At 42.7% G+C, this 19,518-nt stretch overlaps 1 protein-coding gene across 16 annotated transcripts in view; it reads right to left on the bottom strand.

Annotated features, from left to right (window-relative positions):
• LOC110519409 (polycomb protein SCMH1) overlaps positions 1-19,518 on the bottom strand; it is a 47,347-nt gene that overhangs the window by 3,138 nt on the left and 24,691 nt on the right. For 15 of the 16 annotated variants that reach the window (XM_021596552.2, XM_021596528.2, XM_021596570.2 and 12 more), the window contains 6 exons: positions 5,099-5,334; positions 4,675-4,851; positions 4,395-4,521; positions 3,928-4,128; positions 3,458-3,625; positions 3,153-3,278 (listed from right to left, as the gene is read on the bottom strand). In XM_021596552.2, coding sequence (XP_021452227.1) covers positions 3,153-3,278; positions 3,458-3,625; positions 3,928-4,128; positions 4,395-4,521; positions 4,675-4,851; positions 5,099-5,334 — 1,035 coding nt within the window. The remainder of the gene's footprint in view (positions 1-3,152; positions 3,279-3,457; positions 3,626-3,927; positions 4,129-4,394; positions 4,522-4,674; positions 4,852-5,098; positions 5,335-19,518) is intronic. The other variant, XM_021596567.2, reaches the window with a different exon arrangement.

The raw sequence follows: 19,518 nt of genomic DNA, 5'->3' as shown, positions 1-19,518 counted from the left end.
ATTATGCATACTGGATGGACTGGTTACCTTATGCTACGCTCCAAAATGTCTATCCATGAGTCTGGGAGAGAACATACAGTGGGGCAAAAAAGTATTTAGTCAGCCACCAATTGTGCAAGTTCTCCCATTTAAAAAGATGAGAGAGGCCTGTAATTTTCATCATAGGTACACTTCAACTATGACAGACAAAATGAGAAGAAAAAAATCCAGAAAATCATATTGTAGGATTTTTAATGAATGTATTTGCAAATTATGGTGGAAAGTAAGTATTTGGTCAATAACAAAAGTTCATCTCAATACTTTGTTATATACCCTTTGTTGGCAATGACAAGAGGTCAAACGTTTTCTGAAAGTCTTCACAAGGTTTTCACACACCGTTGCTGGTATTTTGGCCCATTCCTCCATGCAGATTTCCTTTAGAGCAGTGATGTTTTGGGGCTGTTGCTGGGCAACACGGACTTTCAACTCCCTCCAAAGATTTTCTATGGAGTTGAGATCTGGAGACTGGCTAGGCCACTCCAGGACCTTGAAATGCTTCTTACGAAGCCACTCCTTCGTTGCCCGGGCGGTGTGTTTGGGATCATTGTCATGCTGAAAGACCCAGTCACGTTTCATCTTCAATGCCCTTGCTGATGGAAGGAGGTTTTCACTCAACTTTAACTATTCATGAAAATCGCAAATGAAATTAAATAAATATGCTAGCTCTCAAGCTTAGCCTTTTGTTAACAACACTGTCATCTCAGATTTTCAAAATATGCTTCTCAACCATAGGAAAACAATCATTTGTGTAACAGTAGCTAGCTAGCGTAGCATTTAGCGTTAGCATTATCGTTAGCATTTAGCAGGCAACACTTTCACAAAAACCAGAAAGGCATTCAAATAAAATAATTTACCTTTGAAGAACTTCAGATGTTTTCAATGAGGAGACTGTTAGATAGCAAATGTTCAGTTTTTCCTGAAAGATTATTTGTTTAGGAGAAATCGCTCCGTTTGGTGCGTCACGTTTGGCTACCAAAAAAACCCGAAAATCCAGTCATCAATTACGCCGAACTTTTTTCCAAATTAACTCCATAATATCGACTGAAACATGGCAAACGTTGTTTAGAACCAATCCTCAAGTTGTTTTTCACATATCTCTTCAATGATATATCCTTCGTGGAAGTGTGCTTTCCGTTCTGAATCCCAGGAGAAAATGACCGCAACTGGAGATTACGCACCAATTTAGGCAAAGGACACCGGGCGGACCCCTGGAAAATGTAGTCTCTTATGGCCAATCTTCCAATGATATGCCTACAAATACGTCACAATGCTGCAGACATCTTGAAGAAACGACAGAAAGCGCAGGGTCGTTCCTGCTGCATTCACAGCCATATAAGGAGACATTTGAAAACAGAGCTTCAGAGATTCTGCTCATTTCCTGTTTGACGTTTCATCTTGGTTTCGCCTGTAGAATGAGTTCTGTGGCACAGTTTTGGAAATGTTAGACTGTTTTCTTTCCAAAGCTGTCAATTCTATGCATAGTCGAGCATCTTTTCGTGACAAAATATTGCGCTTAAAACGGGCACGTTTTTTTTGATCCAATAATGAAATAGCGCCCCTATAGACTTAACAGGTTAAATAAGAAGTTACAAGTCTGTGAGAGCCAGAAATCTTGCTTGTTTGTAGGTGACCAAATACTTATTTTCCACCATAATTTGCAAATAAATTCATTAACAAGCCTACAATGTGATTTTCTGGATTTTTTCCCCCTCATTTTGTCTGTCATAGTTGAAGTGTACCTATGATGAAAATTACAGGCCTCTCTCATCTTTTTAAGTGGGAGAACTTGCACAATTGGTGGCTGACTAAATACTTTTTTGCCCTACTGTATAACCCTAGGCGATGCTGTTGGTTGTGCAGGGCGGCTTACAGATACGCCTACAATTATAGTGAATTTGTATTTGATTTTGAATAGCCAGTTAATAGGGAATTTTTTATATTTTCATAATTAATTGGGTGACACATTACCTTTCGCTATACAGACTACCTTACCACCATGCCTTTCCATCTCCTCCTCGCTCTCCTTTATTCCTTTCTCGAGCGTGCAGAGGGGCTGTCAACAGTTTAGTGAAATTTGTTTTGTTGTGAAAACATGTTACCATCGATTGAAAAACGTACTGGCGAGAAAGTGCACGGCCTCCATTCGCTATTCGAGTGCATGCAGATTACATATATTTTTCCCCCTCCCCATTTGATAATGAGCCATTCTAAATCTAAACAAATTGTAAGGTTTATATCATTCACAACTAAAGTTGCCAAATAACTCTAAACCTAGCGTATAGGACCTGTTTCAAATGATCACTTTTACACTTAACATAACCACTTCATATGCGCACTCGCTCTGGAATGGGGAAAAATATCCTTTCTATTTTATTCAGCTAAGTTCAATTATATAAAATCATGGCACGGGACTTTTAAGCATAGCTTAATGAATAAGACTACAGCCTATGGCATGGAGCATAGCCAGATAACATACAGTATGCCAACTCACATTCTGTTCTTCTGAAACACATTTTCTTCATATCATGTTTCTTTAGACCTGACTAAAATAAATGCTGAATTTATTGTGACGGTGTATATTAAATAAAATATACACCATCACAATAAATCCATTATAGCGAAGTCTAAAAGAAACATGATTTGAAGAAAATGTATTTCAGAAGAACAGAATATGAGTTGGCATACTGTATGTTATCTGGCTATGCTCCATGCCATAGGCTGTAGGCTTGTTCACTTAGCTGACAAGGTACAAGCTGCTGATGAGCTTGCCTTTGGGACAACTATATTAAAAAAAAAAAAAAGTCTAATCTTAGACTTTTTAAAACGTAGATGTTCCAAAGGCACGCTCATCAGCAGCTTGTATGTGGCTTGTATGCAATTTGTATTCGCGGAGGCCTGGAAATGCTAAACGTGTTTCTGTTATTAACGGTCAATTACCGTGAGACCGGCAGACTTTTGCATTACAAAAACCGGCTGACCTCCAGTCCTAGCTACACCCTAAAATAAGAGTTTTTGTTTGTACACAAATGTTTTCCATTTGTTTGTCCCATTAGAGGTGCATGTTTCTATTTTCATTTTAAATGAAGCGTTAAGGATTTCCTAAGGAGCTGTACCTTCCGAGGAAAGGCAAAGGTTTTTGGCCAGCTTGTGGGGGAGGGGGCTGTAGTAGGAGTCTTGAAGGAACCGCTTGGAGCCTCTTCCTGGACCCGTTGTGAGGCCCTCCCTAAAACTTCTCCTTTCTGGAGAGAGTTGTAACAGAAAAGAAAACTAGTGAGGAGTGAAAAGTAAATACCTACATACTTGACTCAAATCGACACTGCTACAATGGTGAAAAGGCCAAAAAGAAACAGACAACCCTTTTCTGTCCTGAACTAACAGTAAAGTCAAGGTTATGCCCCAGTACAGTGTGTGTGCTGACCTGGGTGGGCGTGGCTGTCGTAATGCAGGCCCCCTCGGGGAACGGGCTGGCTGCCAAACAGAGGGTCACAGTAGAGGTTGTGACAGAGTTTCTCCAGGAAGCGCAGGACGTACGTGACGCTGTTGACCGTGGGCAGGGTGAGGGTATGGTGCTGCTGGTCAAAGTGGGCTGCAAGGGACAGACACAGAGGGCAAGGGTTCGGCACAGACAGCCAATTCCTCACATTTAGCAGCAATGCCAAGTGAATAGGAGATATAGAGATTTGGTTTGATCAATTTCAGGAAAAAAAGATCTACCAGTCTGTTTTAACAACTGGTCCTGATGTAGTGCACAGGGAGGCTTGAAATAAATGAAGAAAAAATCATATTTTTTAAGGAAATGCAAAGACTCTTTGATTATCTCTATAACTAAACTTATAATAAAGCTTATAGAGAGCATAGCCCATACAGAAAGCAGGTACCAGTCCTTACCTGATATGACCTCTCCTCCGTGACCTGGCTTGAGGCAGGAGAAGACAGAGCTCTGGTTGTGGGCACAGTCCACACAGGCCTGGACACACTGCTGTAGCACCGAGGAAGCCCTGCCTGGACCAAAGTGGTCGGGCAGCTGCTGCACCCTCCGCCCGTCCAAGTGGGGTCCCACCTTCCCATACTTGTTCAGGTATACACACACTGTGGGGACACGTAGGTAGATGCAGGCAGTCACGCACACAAACACAGAGGCATCTAACATTCAGCGTGTTTACCACTTTGGCTGAAAAAGGCAGATTTGACTTAATGCTCCAAACATATTTAACAATATCACATTTTCATCGATGATTGACTCGCAAGGATGTCCGAGGGCATACAATTATTCATAATACAGGTTGCACTGGGCTCCACAGAAATCCATATGAGTGTTAATTGTAGTGATGAAGTACTACTTTGTGTGTGTGTACCTGTTGCAGCATGCAAGGCGGCACTGGGGATGATGGCGTTGTCCAGGGGCACCGTGCTGGTGTCTGGCTCTGGCATACTGCTGTTGGGGGAAACGGGCACGGGGTTGGGCACCACCCGCGGTTTTCTCTGTTCACACAGACACACACACACACACATATACACAACGTTTAGTGGGGTGGTATGCGCTCATCCATAAAAATAAAAAAACACTTGTCCCAGGTGCTGGATTAGTCACATTGTACCTAAAAAAAATATATAATTGTGTGTTTGTGTGGTTACCTTGCTGCCGGGCTTGGGCCCTCTCTTTTTGGGGATCTTGGTAGACTCCACTTGACCCTCCTGCAGGGCCATCCTCTGGGCCCAGTTGGCTGGCAGCCTCCCTCTGGGCCGGGACATGGGTCGCACTGGGCTTGCCATGGCACCCTCCAGCCAGCCTGCTCTCTTCGCCCAGCCCAACTAAACACAGAGGAGGAGTGAGAGGACAATGTTAGGGTTAGGTCAATCACTCTAGATGTCAATGGGAGGGCAAACATTACTTTTCTCAGTAGCAGTGGAATTAGAATATAAGTGAATTCTTGACTTTAGTTCAACTTTTGACCAACAAGGTTGTTATTATAAAAGAGTGTTTGGGTGCTGCGACACAGGATGAAACATCCAACCCTGCCCCACCCACACTTCCCAACCCCGGGTCCTTGGTCTTTACCTTACTCCCCGGTTTGGGGCCTCTCTTCTTGGGGACCTTGATATGCTCCAGTCCATTTCTGGGCAGGGGGGCTTGTGTTCCTACTCCGGCCCCCTTCTGGCCCCATAGCCCTGTCAGCTTGGCTTTCCTGCGGCCTGGCTTGCGTCCCCGTTGGCCAGGCGGCTGTCCTGGCATGGGGTGCATAGCTGTTCCCTCACTACCGTCGGAAAGGCAACCGAGGGTCTTGGGTAGCACTGCTGTCCCCAGAGAGAGAAAGAGCGATAGGGGGAGTGTAAAAAAAAAAAGAAGTTCAAACAGGATGTTAAGGAATCAAACAAATGCAATTTATCTTCTAGTCTAGAGATCAGAGTTCGGGGGCGGCAGGGTAGCCTAGTGGTTAGAGTGTTGGACTAGTAACTGGAAGGTTGCAAGTTCAAATCCCTGAGCTGACAAGGTACAAATCTGTTGTTCTGTCCCTGAGCAGGCAGTTAACCCACTGTTCCTAGGCCGTCATTGAAAATAAGAATTTGTTCTTAACTGACTTGCCTTGTTAAATAAAGGTAAAATAAAAAATATATATTAATTGAAGTTGTGTCATTCATTATTTCCTTCATTTATTAAAATGCAGCCGGACAGGAAACAATGAATGTCAGATTCAGGAAGTAGCATCAAAGTAACACATAACCAACCAGGAAAGAGCAGCGACTTAATCAAAATCATGACAGACTCAATGACATAAACAGCCAGTGATAGGCAATAATGCCTCTAACAACACAGCTTTTGTGTTAAGGAAGGCCATGGTGACCCAGTTTGCTTTCAGCTGCGGAACAAAGAGGCAACTTGTGGCCATGGTGACCCAGTTTGCTTGCAGCTGCGGAACAAAGAGGCAACTTGTGTTATACACTTGTGTTACACTCTATCCTTCATAGAGAAGGATGAGAGACAGACAGAGAAAACCACAAATACAAACTCCATCTAGACACCGTTGCCCTTAGAGCACACAACAAACTATTCCTGTCTTGGCTTAAACATCAGCACCACAGGTAACTTCCATAAAGCTGTGAACGATCTGAGAGGCAAGAAGGGCCTTCTACGCCATCAAAAAGACACAAAATTCAACATACCAATTAGAATCTGGCTAAAAATCTTGAATCAGTTATACAGTGCCTTCAGAAAGTATTCACACCCCCTTGACATTTTCCAAACGCTGTTGTGTTACAGCCTGAATTTAAAATGGATTACATTTAGATTTTCTGTCACTGGCCTACATGCCCATAATGTCAAAGTGGAATTATGTTTTTCAAAATGTGTACTAATTAATAAAAAAATGAAAAGCTGAAATGTCTTGAGTCAATAAGTATTCAACCCCTTTGTTATGGCAAGCCTAAATCAGTTCAGGAATAAACATTTCCTTAACAAGTCACATAAGTTGCATGTGTGCCATAATAGTGTTTAACATGATTTTAAATGACTATATCATCTCTGTGCCCCACACATACAGATAATTGTAAGGTACCTCAGTTGAGAAGTGAATTTCAAAACACAGATTCAACTATAAAGACCACCATTTTCCAATGAATGCCTCGCAAAGGACACCTATTGGTAGATGGGTAAAAAGAAAATTAAAAAAAGACATTCAATATTCCTTTGAGCATGGTGAAGTTATTAATTACACTTTGGATGGTGAATCAATACCCCCAGTCACAATTTTCAAACCTTCCATAACAAAACCATCACCTATAGAGAGATTAACCTAGAGAAGAGTCCCCTCAGCAAGCTGGTCCTGGGGCTATGTTCACACACAGAGCCTGGACAGCAACACAGTTAGACCTAACCAAATCATGAGAAAACAAAAAGATAATTACTTGACACCTTGGAAAGAATTTACCAAAAAACCTGAGAAAACTGCAATGCTATTTGGCCCAGAATACCTGATCAGTGAGACTGACCCAAAATTAAGGAAAGCTTTGACTATGTACAAACTCAGTGAGCATAGCCTTGCTATTGAGAGGCCACCGTAGGCAGACCTGGCTCTCAAGAGAAGACAGGCTATGTTCACCCTGCCCACAAAATGAGGTGGAAACCGAGCTGCACTTCTTAACCTCCTGCCAAATGTATGACCATATTAGAGATTTTTTTTAATAAACTCCCATATCTATTAGGTAAAATACCACAGTGTGCCATCACAGCAGCAAGATGTGTAACCTGTTGCCACAAGAAAACGGGCAACCAGTAAAACACAAACACCAATGTAAATATAATCCATATTTCTGTTGATTTATTTTCCATTTTGAACATTGTTACAACTCTGTACATAGCCATAAAATAAAATTTTAAATGTCTCTACTCCTTCGAAACTTTGTGTGTTTAATATTTACTGTTCTGTCCTGATTGTTTATTTTACTTTGGTTTATTATCTATTCACTTGCTTTGGCAATGTAAACATACAGTATGTTTCCCATGCCAATAAAGCCCTTTGAATGGAATTGAGAGAGTTCTTCACTGAGATAGATATCAATGGCAAAACTTGCAATGAGTGATACAAAGCAAACAACTCACTTCAGGCACACACACACACACAATAAAGTGTGAGACAAACCAATACAGACCCTGCACAACAGAGAGGCTCCTGAGCTTTGTGAAGTGGTTCTGATACAAACCAATCAAGCCCAGACAGACAGACAAAGACAGTGAAAGTAGACAGTAGAGTTCCTCTGCACTAAGTTACCCGTGTGACTCGTCCTCTCTGCACACTTCCTTCCTCTCTTGAGTTTTGATACACTTGCAAGGCCTCGCCAATGGGGACCGGACAAGACCAAATTCCCCATAAACTGCAGACAATTACTCTCGCTCGTTGTAATCTCTGTGCAATTCTCACCAGAGGAAAAAGCAAACTAGTAGCCTACCGAGGCCCATCAAGTAGAACATGCTGACAACTGCCTGGGAAATAAGAGTAGTAGCAATAAAGACGCAAACTGCCGATAGCTGTCAGATATGGTGTTAACATTTATCTTTAAACGTCACACCCTGTAGTACACACCCTTTCATTCTTAGGGGCCAGGCCAAGTCTAAATCACGCTCTGCCTAAAGTGTACGAAGCAACGACGATGAAAATATGTGCAGCATGCAAAGTCACACACGAATGCGGACACTCGCACTAACACATGACTTGGCCTGTGGGGCAATATACCAGGTATTTAACATACTTTTTTCTGTGTATTTGAGTATTTTCAAATACACACCTTAAAACAAGTACTTTTGAGTATTTGAATGGTTATTTGTAAAAATAAATAAATACTCTACCAAATTGTAATTTATAGTATTTCCAAATACTTATTTCAAACACTATTTTAAAATACCTGGGTTAAACGCATGGGAGTGTATATGAGTCAGTGTATTTTCAAATACTTTCCGAGAGTATTTCCAAATAACATTAAAATATTCAACTTGTCTTTTCAAATATAATATATTAGAATACTTAATTCACTTACATCTTAGTCATTTAGCAGATACTCTTTGAAGAGGTAGGGTTTCACATGTTTTACGGAAGAAAATACAATGCTGTTCTAGCTTCAGGGGGAAGGTGGTTCCACCATTGTGGTGCAAGGACAGAGAAGAGCTTGGACTGGGCTGGTGGGAGCTGCCAAGAGACCAGAGGTACATCTCTGTGCAATTGTGAAAGTAATTGAGACATTTGAAATGGTATTTGAACCCAGGTTTGTAAAATACACAAACCCATAATGGCACGCACCGAAAAAGTCTGCAGGTTATAATTATACTCATGGACACGTCAGTATCAGATACAGTGCCTAGCATAAGTATTCACCCCCACTTGGATTTTCTTCACATTTTGTTGCGTTACAAAGTGGGATTAAAATGGATTGAATTGTGATTTATTTTGTCACAAACTACACAAAATACTCCTTAATGTCAAAGTGAAAAGAAAATTCTATAAATGTTTACAAATTAATACAAAATTAAAAACAAAAACATCTTGGTTATATAGGCATTAATTTGTTATGGCAAGCCTAAATAAGTTCAGGAGTAAAAATGAGCTTAACAAATGACATAATAAGTTGCACGGACTAAGTCTGTGTGCAATAATAGGGGGTAACATAATTTTGGAATGACTACACCTTCTACACTACATAACCAAAAGGACATGGACACCTACTCGTCGAACATCTCATTCGAAAATCATTGGCATTAATATGGAGTTGGTCCCCCCTTTGCTGCTATAACAGCCTCCACTTTTCTTCCAAAGGCTTTCCACGAGATGTTGGAATATTGCTGCGGGGACTTGCTTCCATTAAGCCACAAGAGCATTAGTGAGGTCGAGCACTGATGTTGGGCGATTCGGCGCTCCAATTCAACCCAAAGGTGTTCGATGGGGTTGAGGTCAGAGCTCTTTGCAGGCCAGTCAAGCTCTTCCACACCGATCGACAAACCATTCCTGTGTGGAACTCGCTTTGTGCATGGGGGCATTGTCATGCTGAAACAGTAAAGGGTATTCCCCAAACTGTTGCCACAAAGTTGGAAGCACATAATTGTCTAGAATGTCATTGTATGCTGTAGCGTTAAGATTTCCCTTCACTGAAACTAAGGGGTCTAGCCCGAACCATGAAAAACAGCCCCAGACCATTATTTATCCTCCACCAAACTTTACAGTTGGCACTATAAATTGAGGCAGGTAGCGTTCTCCTGGCATCCGTCAAACCCAGATTCATCCTTCGGACTGCCAGATGGTGAAGCGTGATTCATTACTCCAGAGAATCCGTTTCCACTGCTCCAGAGTTCAATGGCGGCGAGCTTTACACCTCTCCAGCAGGACACTTGGCATTGTGCATGGTGATCTTAGGCTTGTGTACGGCTGCTCTGCCGTGGAAACCCATTTCATGAAGCTCCCAACGAACAGAGGCACTTTTGGAACTCGGTAGTGAGTGTTGCCACCGAGGACAGACGGTTTTTAAGTGCTATGCACTCGGCGGCCCCCGTTCTGTGAGCTTGTGTGGCCTACCACTTCGCAGCTAAGCCGTTGTTCCTCCTAGACCGGGGCCGGGGCAGCTCTAGCAGGGTAGAAATTTGACGAACTGACTTGTTGGAAAGGTGGCATCCTATTCCGGTGCCATGTTGAAAGTCACTGAGCTCTTCAGTAAGGCCATTCTACTGCCAATGTTTGTGTATGGAGATTGCATGGCGGTGTGCTCGATACTACAAATCTGACAGCAACGGGTGTGGCAGAAATAGCCGAATCCGCTAATTTGAAGGGGTGTCCACATACTTTTGTATATACAGTGAAAGTACCTCACACACTCAATTCTCTTTAAGGTCCCGCCGTTGAGTAGTGAATTCTAAGCACAGATTCAACCAAAAGACTGGGGACCAATTTTTCACAAAGCAAAGTCTGAATATCCCTTTGAGCATGGTGAAGTTATTAATTAGGCTTTGGATGGTGTATCAATACACCCAGAACATGTACAGACCAGCTGGCTGGAGTGTTTACAGACATATTAAATCTCTCCCTATCCCAGTCTGTTGACCACACTTGCTTCAAGATGTCCACCACTGTTCCTGTACCCAAGAAAGTGAAGGTAACCAAACTAAATGACTATCGCCCAGTAGCACTTACATCATCATGAAATGCTTTGAGAGGCTAGTAAAGGATAATATCACCTCCACCTCCACCTTACCCTACACACCCCATCAGACCCCCGATGCAAAAATAAGGAAGTTACCCCACCTAAATAAGGCAAAAGTTACATTTGAACATTCTTGAGAAAAGACAGTCAACAAATAAAGCAGGCAGGGGACCATTTTCTGGTGCTGAAACGTAAAGCTGCGACCGCAGCGCAATCAATAGGAGGTGAACAGCGCCTGGTGTTGAAATTATAGTCTAGCTAACTTGTTATGCAAGTGGCTCACAGGAAGAGACAATCTTCATTTTAATTTGACTTTATAAACAAGAGGGTTTAATTGCAGCCTATTTCTTCTGAGCTTTACATAAAATAACATGGCTGAGGTAGGCTATGGCTTAACAGCATCTTTCAGGAGAAAAAAAATTGTGTTCTAATAGAAGTGGGAGTTCTTCAATTAGACCTGCTTACAATGGCAACTTTAGCATCTTACATAAAACAATCACATAAAGAAAAAAGATGATGTCTGTAAATGTCTGTGTCTGAATGTCTATCAGGAGTCTCAGGATAGCCTGCTCCTGTAATGACAGAACAGAAAATACTGTCAACATGAGGCCTAAATAGCCTCGGATAAGTATTTAGTGTTTGCTAAGTTATATAGGCTACTAAGTTACTTACTCAATGGGAAAAGTTGCATTTCTCCTCGGACATCATCTTGTTGATGGCGAGTGAGATGGATGTGATTTTGATGCGCAGGCAGTCCTCAATTGACTTGTGTGAAAGCCGGTTTCTGTCATGAGTCTAGATTGCGTTCATAGGAGGACTCGCAAGTGTAAGTTGATCCAAACATTGTTAGCACATAAAATGCCAGTTCCTTTATTGTGCTCTATTCCTCTGAGCTTGCCACCCAAAACGCACTCTGGGTACTCCTGATTCTTCAACGTGCGTAAGCGCAGCCTTCCAGATGAAAAGTCCAAATCATAAAATTTCCTAGAAAAGGCCTCAAGTTTTTCCACCATGTCCACGACTGTTTTCCCTCTTCCTCGTAACTGCAGATTTAACCTGTTTAAAGTGACAGAACAGGTCAGCCCAAAAAAGAACGGAGGGGAAATCCTAATTTTCCAGAATGTGAAGGTGGTCAGCTGCTGCACATACAGTGGGGCAAAAAAGTATTTAGTCAGCCACCTATTGTGCAAGTTCTCCCACTTAAAAAGATGAGAGAGGCTTGTAATGCTCATCATAGGTACACTTCAACTATGACAGACAAAATGAGAAAAAAAAATTCCAGGAAATCACATTGTAGGACTTTTTATGAATTTATTTGCAAATTATGGTGGAAAATAAGTATTTGGTCATCTACAAACAAGCTAGATTTCTGTCTCTCACAGACCTGTAATTTCTTCTTTAAGAGGCTCCTCTGTCCTCCACTCGTTACCTGTATTAATGGCACCTGTTTGAACTTGTTATCAGTAATAAAGACACCTGTCCACAACCTCAAACAGTCAAACTCCAAACTCCACTATGGCCAAGACCAAAGAGCTGTCAAAGGACACCAGAAACAAAATTGTAGACCTGCACCAGGCTGGGAAGACTGAATCTGCAATAGGTAAGCAGCTTGGTTTGAAGAAATCAACTGTGGGAGCAATTATTAGGAAATGGAACACATACAAGACCACTGATAATCTCCCTCGATCTGGGGCTCCACGCAAGATCTCACCCCGTGGGGTCAAAATGATCACAAGAGCGGTGAGCAAAAATCCCAGAACCACACGGGGGGGCCTAGTGAATGACCTGCAGAGAGATGGGATCAAAGTAACAAAGCCTACCATCAGTAACACACTACGCCGCCAGGGACTCAAATCCTGCAGTGCCAGTACATGTCCAGGCCCGTCTGAAGTTTGCTAGAGAGCATTTGGATGATCCAGAAGAAGATTGGGAGAATATCATATGGTCAGATGAAACCAAAATAAAACTTTTTGGTAAAAACTCAACTCGTCGTGTTTGGAGGACAAAGAATGCTGAGTTGCATCCAATGAACACCATACCTACTGTGAAGCATGGGGGTGGAAACATCATGCTTTGGGGCTGTTTTTCTGCTAAGGGACCAGGGCGGCTGATCCGTGTAAAGGAAAGAATGAATGGGGCCATGTATCGTGAGATTTTGAAACGTGGCTGGGTCTTTCAGCATGACAATGACCCAAACACACCGCCCGGGCAACGAAGGAGTGGCTTCGTAAGAAGCATTTCAAGGTCCTGGAGTGGCCTAGCCAGTCTCCAGATCTCAACCCCATAGAAAATCTTTGGAGGGAGTTGAAAGTCCGTGTTGCCCAGCATCAGCCCCAAAACATCACTGCTCTAGAGGAGATCTGCATGGAGGAATGGGCCAAAATACCAGCAACAGAGTGAAAACCTTGTGAAGACTTACAGAAAACATTTGACCTCTGTCATTGCCAACAAAGGGTATATAACAAAGTATTGAGATAAACTTTTGTTATTGACCAAATACTTATTTTCCACCATAATTTGCAAATAGATTCATTAAAAATCCTACAATGTGGATTTCTGGATTTCTTTCCCTCATTTTGTCTGTCATAGTTGAAGTGTACCTATGATGAAAATTACAGGCCTCTCTCATCTTTTTAAGTGGGAGAACTTGCACAATTGGTGGCTGACTAAATTATTTTTTGCCCCACTGTATTTAGCTTTTTCTGAGAAAATCGACAACCTGGTCATGCAGCTCACAGAACCGCTCTAGCTCTTTTCCTTTACTCAGCCAGCGATTCTGTCACAAGCTTGCGAGAAAAGACTGTGTTGTGTGCATACTTCCAGACAAACAAAACACCTTGCTTTGAGGATAATACAGTACCACCGACACGGCCCGCTAGCAAGGACGGCCCCTCCTCTCCTTCTCCGTGGCCGACGTGAAGTAAGACATTTAAACGTGTTAACCCTCGCAAGGCTGCCAGTCCAGACGGCATCCCTAACCGCGTCCTCAGAGCATGCACAGACCAGCTGGCTGGTGTGTTTACGGACAGTCTGCTGTCCCCACATGCTTCAAGATGGCCACCATTGTTCCTGTAACCAAGAAGGCAAAGGTAACTGAATTAAATGACTATCGCCCCGTAGCACTCTCTTCTGTCATCATGAAGTGCTTTGAGAGACTAGTCAACGATCATATCACCTCCACCCTACCTGACACCCTAGACTTCAATTTGCATACCGCCTCATTAGATCCAGACAATGCAATCGCCATCACACTGCCCTATCCCATCAGGACAAGAGGAGTACCTATGTAAGAATGCTGTTCATTGACTACAGCTCATACCATAGTACCCTCCAAGCTCATCGTTATGCTTGAGGCCCTGGGACTCAACCCCGCCCTGTGCAATTGGATCCTGGACTTCCTGACGGGCAACCCCAGGTGTTGAAGGTAGGAAACAACCTCTTCACTTTGCTGATCCTCAGCACCGGGGCCCCACAAGGGTGCGTGCTCAGCCCCTTCCTGTACTCACTGTTCACCCACAACTGTGTGGCGATGCACGCCTCCAACTCAATCATCAAGTTTGCAGACGACACAACAGTAGTGGGCTTGATTAGCAACAACGACGAGACAGCCTACAGGGAGGAGGTGAGGGCACTCGGAATGTGGTGTCAGGAAAACAACCTCTCACTCAACATCAACAAAACAAAGGAGATGATTGTGGACTTCAGGAAACAGCAGAGGGAGCATCCCCCTATCCACATCGACGGGCCCGCAGTGGAAAAGGTGGAAAGTCTGAAGTTCTTTGGCGTACACATCACAGACAAACTGAAATGGTCCACCCACACAGACAATGTGATGAAGAAGGCACAACAGCGCCTCTTCAACCTCAGGAGGCTAATGAAAGTTGGCTTGTCACCTAAAACCCTCACAAACTTTTACAGATGCATAATTGAGAGCATTGTCGGGCTGTGTCACCGCCTGGAAGGGCAACTGCAATTGCACCGCCCACAACCGCAAGGCTCTCCAGAGGGTGGTGTGGTCTGCACAACATATCACCGGGGGAAAACTACCTGCCCTCCAAGACACCTACAGCACACGATGTCACAGGAAGGCCAAAAAGATCATCAAGGACAATAACCACCTGAACCACTGCCTGTTCACCCCGCTACCATCCAGAAAGTCTCAAAATCATTGGCCACTAATAAATTGATCACTAGTCCCTTTAATAATGCCACTTTAATAATGATGTTTACATATCTTGCATTACTCATGTCATATGTATATACTGTATTTTATTCCATCTATTGCATCTTGCCTATGCCACTCGTTCATCGCTCATCCATATATTTATATGTTCTTATTCCATCCCTTTCCTTAGATTTGTGTGTATTAGGTAGTTGTGGAATTGTTAGGTTACTTGTTAGATATTACTGCACTGTCGGAACTAGAAGCACAAGCATTTCGCTACACTCGCATTAACATCTGCTGACCAACACAATTTGATTCGATGTGTCCCTGACAAAGTTGATTATGCACATTACTTTATCCATTACATATTTTAGCTCACCGTTTAGTCTGGCACACAGCACTGATGTTTGGGGGTGCGATTCCTTCAACCTGCTGATCAGGATGTGTCTGCCCACCATAAAAGTAGTCCAGTCGGTAACCACAATATTTACTTTTTCGAATGGCAGGCATGCTGCGTAAACAATTCGTACAGCTTTGCGAATATGATGTCCCCGGTGGTGTGTCCTTCGGGCGGGAATCCATGCCAGCAGCTCTTATTTAAATTTGTGATCACGTGCCCACTGGAGCCGCTTCTTTTTGTTTTTAGCTGATATGAGTGGAACCCGGTGTGGTTGTCTGCTGCAATAGCCCATCTGTGACAAGGACCGACGAGTTGTGCATTCTGAGATGCCATTACGCACACCACTGTTGTACTGCGCTGTTATTTGCCTGTGGCCCGACTGTTAGCCTGCATGATTTTTGCCTTTTTCCTACGACCTCTCATCAATGAGCAGTTATTTTGCCCACAGAACTGCCGCTGACTGGATGTTTTTTGTTTGTTGCACCATTCTCCGTAAACCCTAGACAAGCGTTTCTCAAACTCGGTCCACAGGACCCCATAGGGTTCATGTTTTGGTTTTTGCTTAACACTACACAGCTGATTAAAATGATCCAATTTTGATGATTAGTTGAATATTTGAGTCAGCTGTGTAGTGCTAGGGAAAAACAAAACCGTTTGGGGTCCCGAGCACAGAGTTTGGGAAACCCTGCCCTGTCGTGCGTGAAAAGCCCAGGAGACCAGACGTTTCCGAGATACTGGAACCTGTGCGCCTGGCACCGACAATCATACTACGCTCAAAGTTGCGTAGGTCACTCGTTTAGCACATACTAATGTTCAGTCAAACAGTAACTGAATGCCTCAATGCATGTCTGGTTTACAGTATATGGCCACGTGACTCACTGTCTGTAGGAGCAAAACATTTTCATGAACAGGGTGGTGTACCTAATGAACTGTCCACTGAGTGTACTTATGAAGTTGGTAAAACAGTATGTAAACATTATTCAAAAAAGGGACCAGTGTTTCATAACTATATACATAGGACAGCAATCTCTAAGGTGAAGGCTAGAGTACCGGGTGGTAGCCAGCTAGTAACAGTGACTAAGTTCAGGGCAGGGTAATGGGTGGAGGCCGGCTAGTGTTGACTATTTAATAGTCTGAGGGCATGGAGATAGAAGCTGTTTTTCAGTCTCTCGGTCCCAGCTTTGATGCACCTGTACGGTCTCTGCCTTCTAGATGGTAGCAGGGTGAACCGGCCGTAGCTTAGGTCTTTAATGATCTTCTTGGCCTTCCTGTGACACCAGGTGCTGTAGATGTCAGTGTGTCCCCAGTGATGCCTTGGACTGACCGCACCACCCTCTGGAGAGCCATGCAGTTGTAGACAGTGCAATTGCTGTATCAGGCGGTGGTACAGACCGACAGGATGCTCTCAGTGGTGCATCTGTAGAAGTTTGTAAGGGTTTGAGGGGTCAGGCCAAATCTCTTCAGTCTTCTGAGGTTGAAGATGTGCTGTTGCACCTTCTTCAACACACGGTCTGTTTGGATGGACCATTTCAGGTTGTCAGTGATGTGTACACCAAGGCACTTGAAGGTTTTCACACCGTCGATGTGGATGGAGGTTATTTTCCAGGCACCACTCCGCCAATGTCCTCACCTCCTCACTGTAGGCTGTCTCATCATTGTTGGTAATCAGGCCTACCATTGCTGTGTCGTCTTCAAACTTGATGATTGAGTTGGAGACATGCGTGGCCACTCAGTCATAGGTGAATAGGGAGTATCGGTGGGGACTAAGCACGCACCCTTGTGGGGCACCTGTGTTGAGGATCAGTGTAGCGGAGCTTAGTGATGAACTTGGAGGGCACTATGGTGTTGAAGGCTGAGCTGTAGTTGATGAACAACATTCTTACATAGATATTCCTCTTGTCCACACATGCACTGGTCTGCACATGTTAACACGCTTAAACGGGAAGGTGTTTAGCTTGTCTAGGAGCAAGGCATCGGTGTCCGTGACATGGCTGGCGTTCGCTTTATAATCCATAATATACTCAATTTAATAACAAACAAAAATAATAACTTTGGTCAATCAGATACACCATTGAGAGCATTCTGTCGGGCTGTATGCCTAGTATGGCAACTGCAATGCAGTGAATACCCCCTAATCAAGATACATTAGTGTTTTATGTTTCATACATTTTGGGGAATTTTTCTTCAACTTTGACAGAGTATTTTGTTGACAAATAATGACATTTAAAACCATTTTAATCCCACTTTAATGTGAATCAATACAAGGAGGGTGAATACTTATGATAGGCACTTTACATAAAGCAGCAAGAGAGACCGTGTTAAAAAACAAAATACGTACTTACAAACACACACACTCATAACACACACACACAACCACACTAACCATACATAAAGATACACAATGTCAAACATAGCTATTTTACCTCCTAAACACTAAAGAGCTCATTATCGCCACACCTGCCATGGACTCAACATTGTGAAGGAGCTCAGTGCAGCCAGACACCCCTCAACATACTTTATTTTTCTTCTCCTCAGATGGCAGGGGATAAGTTCATTAGATTTACCAGCCTCAGAAATTGCAGCCCAAATAAATGTATCACAGAGTTCAAGTAACAGACACATCTCAGCATCTGTTCAGATGAGACGGCGTGAATCAGGCCTTCATGGTCGAACTCCTGCTGCAAAAAAAATACTACTAAAGGACACCAATAAGAAGAAGAGACTTGCTTGGCCCAAAAAAACACAAGCAAATTTGAGATTTTTGGTTCCAACCGCCATGGTGAACGAATGATCTCCGCATGTGTAGTTCCCACCGTGAAGCATTGAGGAGGTGGTGTGATGGTGCTGTGACACTGTCTGTGATTTATTTAGAATTCAAGGCACACTTAACCAGCATGGCTACCACAACATTCTGCAGCAATACGCCATCCCATCTGTTTTGTGCTTAGTGGGACCGTGATTTGTTTTTCAACAGGACAATAGGACTTCCAGGCTGTGTAAGGGCTATTTTACTAAGAAGGAGAGTGATGGAGTGCTGCATCAGATGACCTGGCCTCCATAATCACTTGACCTCCATAATCACCTGACCTCAACCAAATTGAGATGGTTTGGGATGAGTTGGACCACAGAGTGAAGGAAAAGCAGCCAAGAAGTGCTCAGCATATGTGGGAACTGCTTCAAGACTGTTGGAAAAGCATTCCAGGTGAAGCTGGTTGAGATAATGCCCAGAGTATGCAAAGCTGTCATCAAGGCAAAGGGTGGCTACTTTGAAGAATCTAAAATATAAAACATATTTTGATTTGTTTAACACTTGTTTGGTTACTACATGATTCCATATGTGTTATTTCATAGTGTCGATGTCTTCACTATTATTCTACAATGTAGAAAATAGTAAAAAATAAGGAAAAACCCTTGAATGGGTAGGTGCGTCCAAACTTTTGACTGGTACACTATATTGCTCATATCATTTTCGGGATTGAAAAACGTTTTCCGTGTAAATTTATTAAACAACTGAAACTAGATATTAACTGCAGTGCATTCGGAATGTATTCAGACCCCTTGACTTTTTCCACATTGTTATGTTACATCCTTATATTATTATTATTATTATTATTATTATTATAAAATGGATTCAATAAAAATTCGCAGAAATCTACACACAATACCCCATAATGACTAAGCGAAAACAGGCTTTTAGAAATGTTAGCAAATGTACACTACCGTTCAAAAGTTTGGGGTCACTTAGAAATGTCCTTGTTTATGAAAGAAAAGCAAATTTTTTGTCCATTAAAATAACATCAAATTGATCAGAAATACAGTGTAGACATTGTTAATGTTGTAAATGACTATTGTAGCTGGAAACAGTAGATTCTTTATGGAATATCTACATAGGCGTACAGAGGCCCATTATCAGCAACCATCACTCCTGTGTTCCAATGGCACGTTGTGTTAGTTAATCCAAGTCTATCATTTTAAAAGGCTAATTGATCATTAGAAAACCCTTTAGCAATTTTGTTAGCACAGATGAAAACTGTTGTTCTGATTAAAGAAGAAATAAAACCGGCCTTCTTTAGACTAGTTTGGTATCTGGAGCATCAGCATTTGTGGGTTCGATTACATGTTAGAGTCCCTCAAGATAGCATAAGCCATGGCAAAATGTTTAGAAATGCAGGAAATTAGCTTTAAAACAGCACACTTTTGTCACTGTGGCCAACAGGTGGGCCTCTAAAATTTTAGA

This window comes from Oncorhynchus mykiss, chromosome 3 (assembly GCF_013265735.2).
Source record: "Oncorhynchus mykiss isolate Arlee chromosome 3, USDA_OmykA_1.1, whole genome shotgun sequence".
Taxonomy (NCBI): domain Eukaryota; kingdom Metazoa; phylum Chordata; class Actinopteri; order Salmoniformes; family Salmonidae; genus Oncorhynchus; species Oncorhynchus mykiss.
Note: the sequence above shows the minus strand (reverse complement) of the source record. Positions and strands in the feature narration are given on the sequence as shown.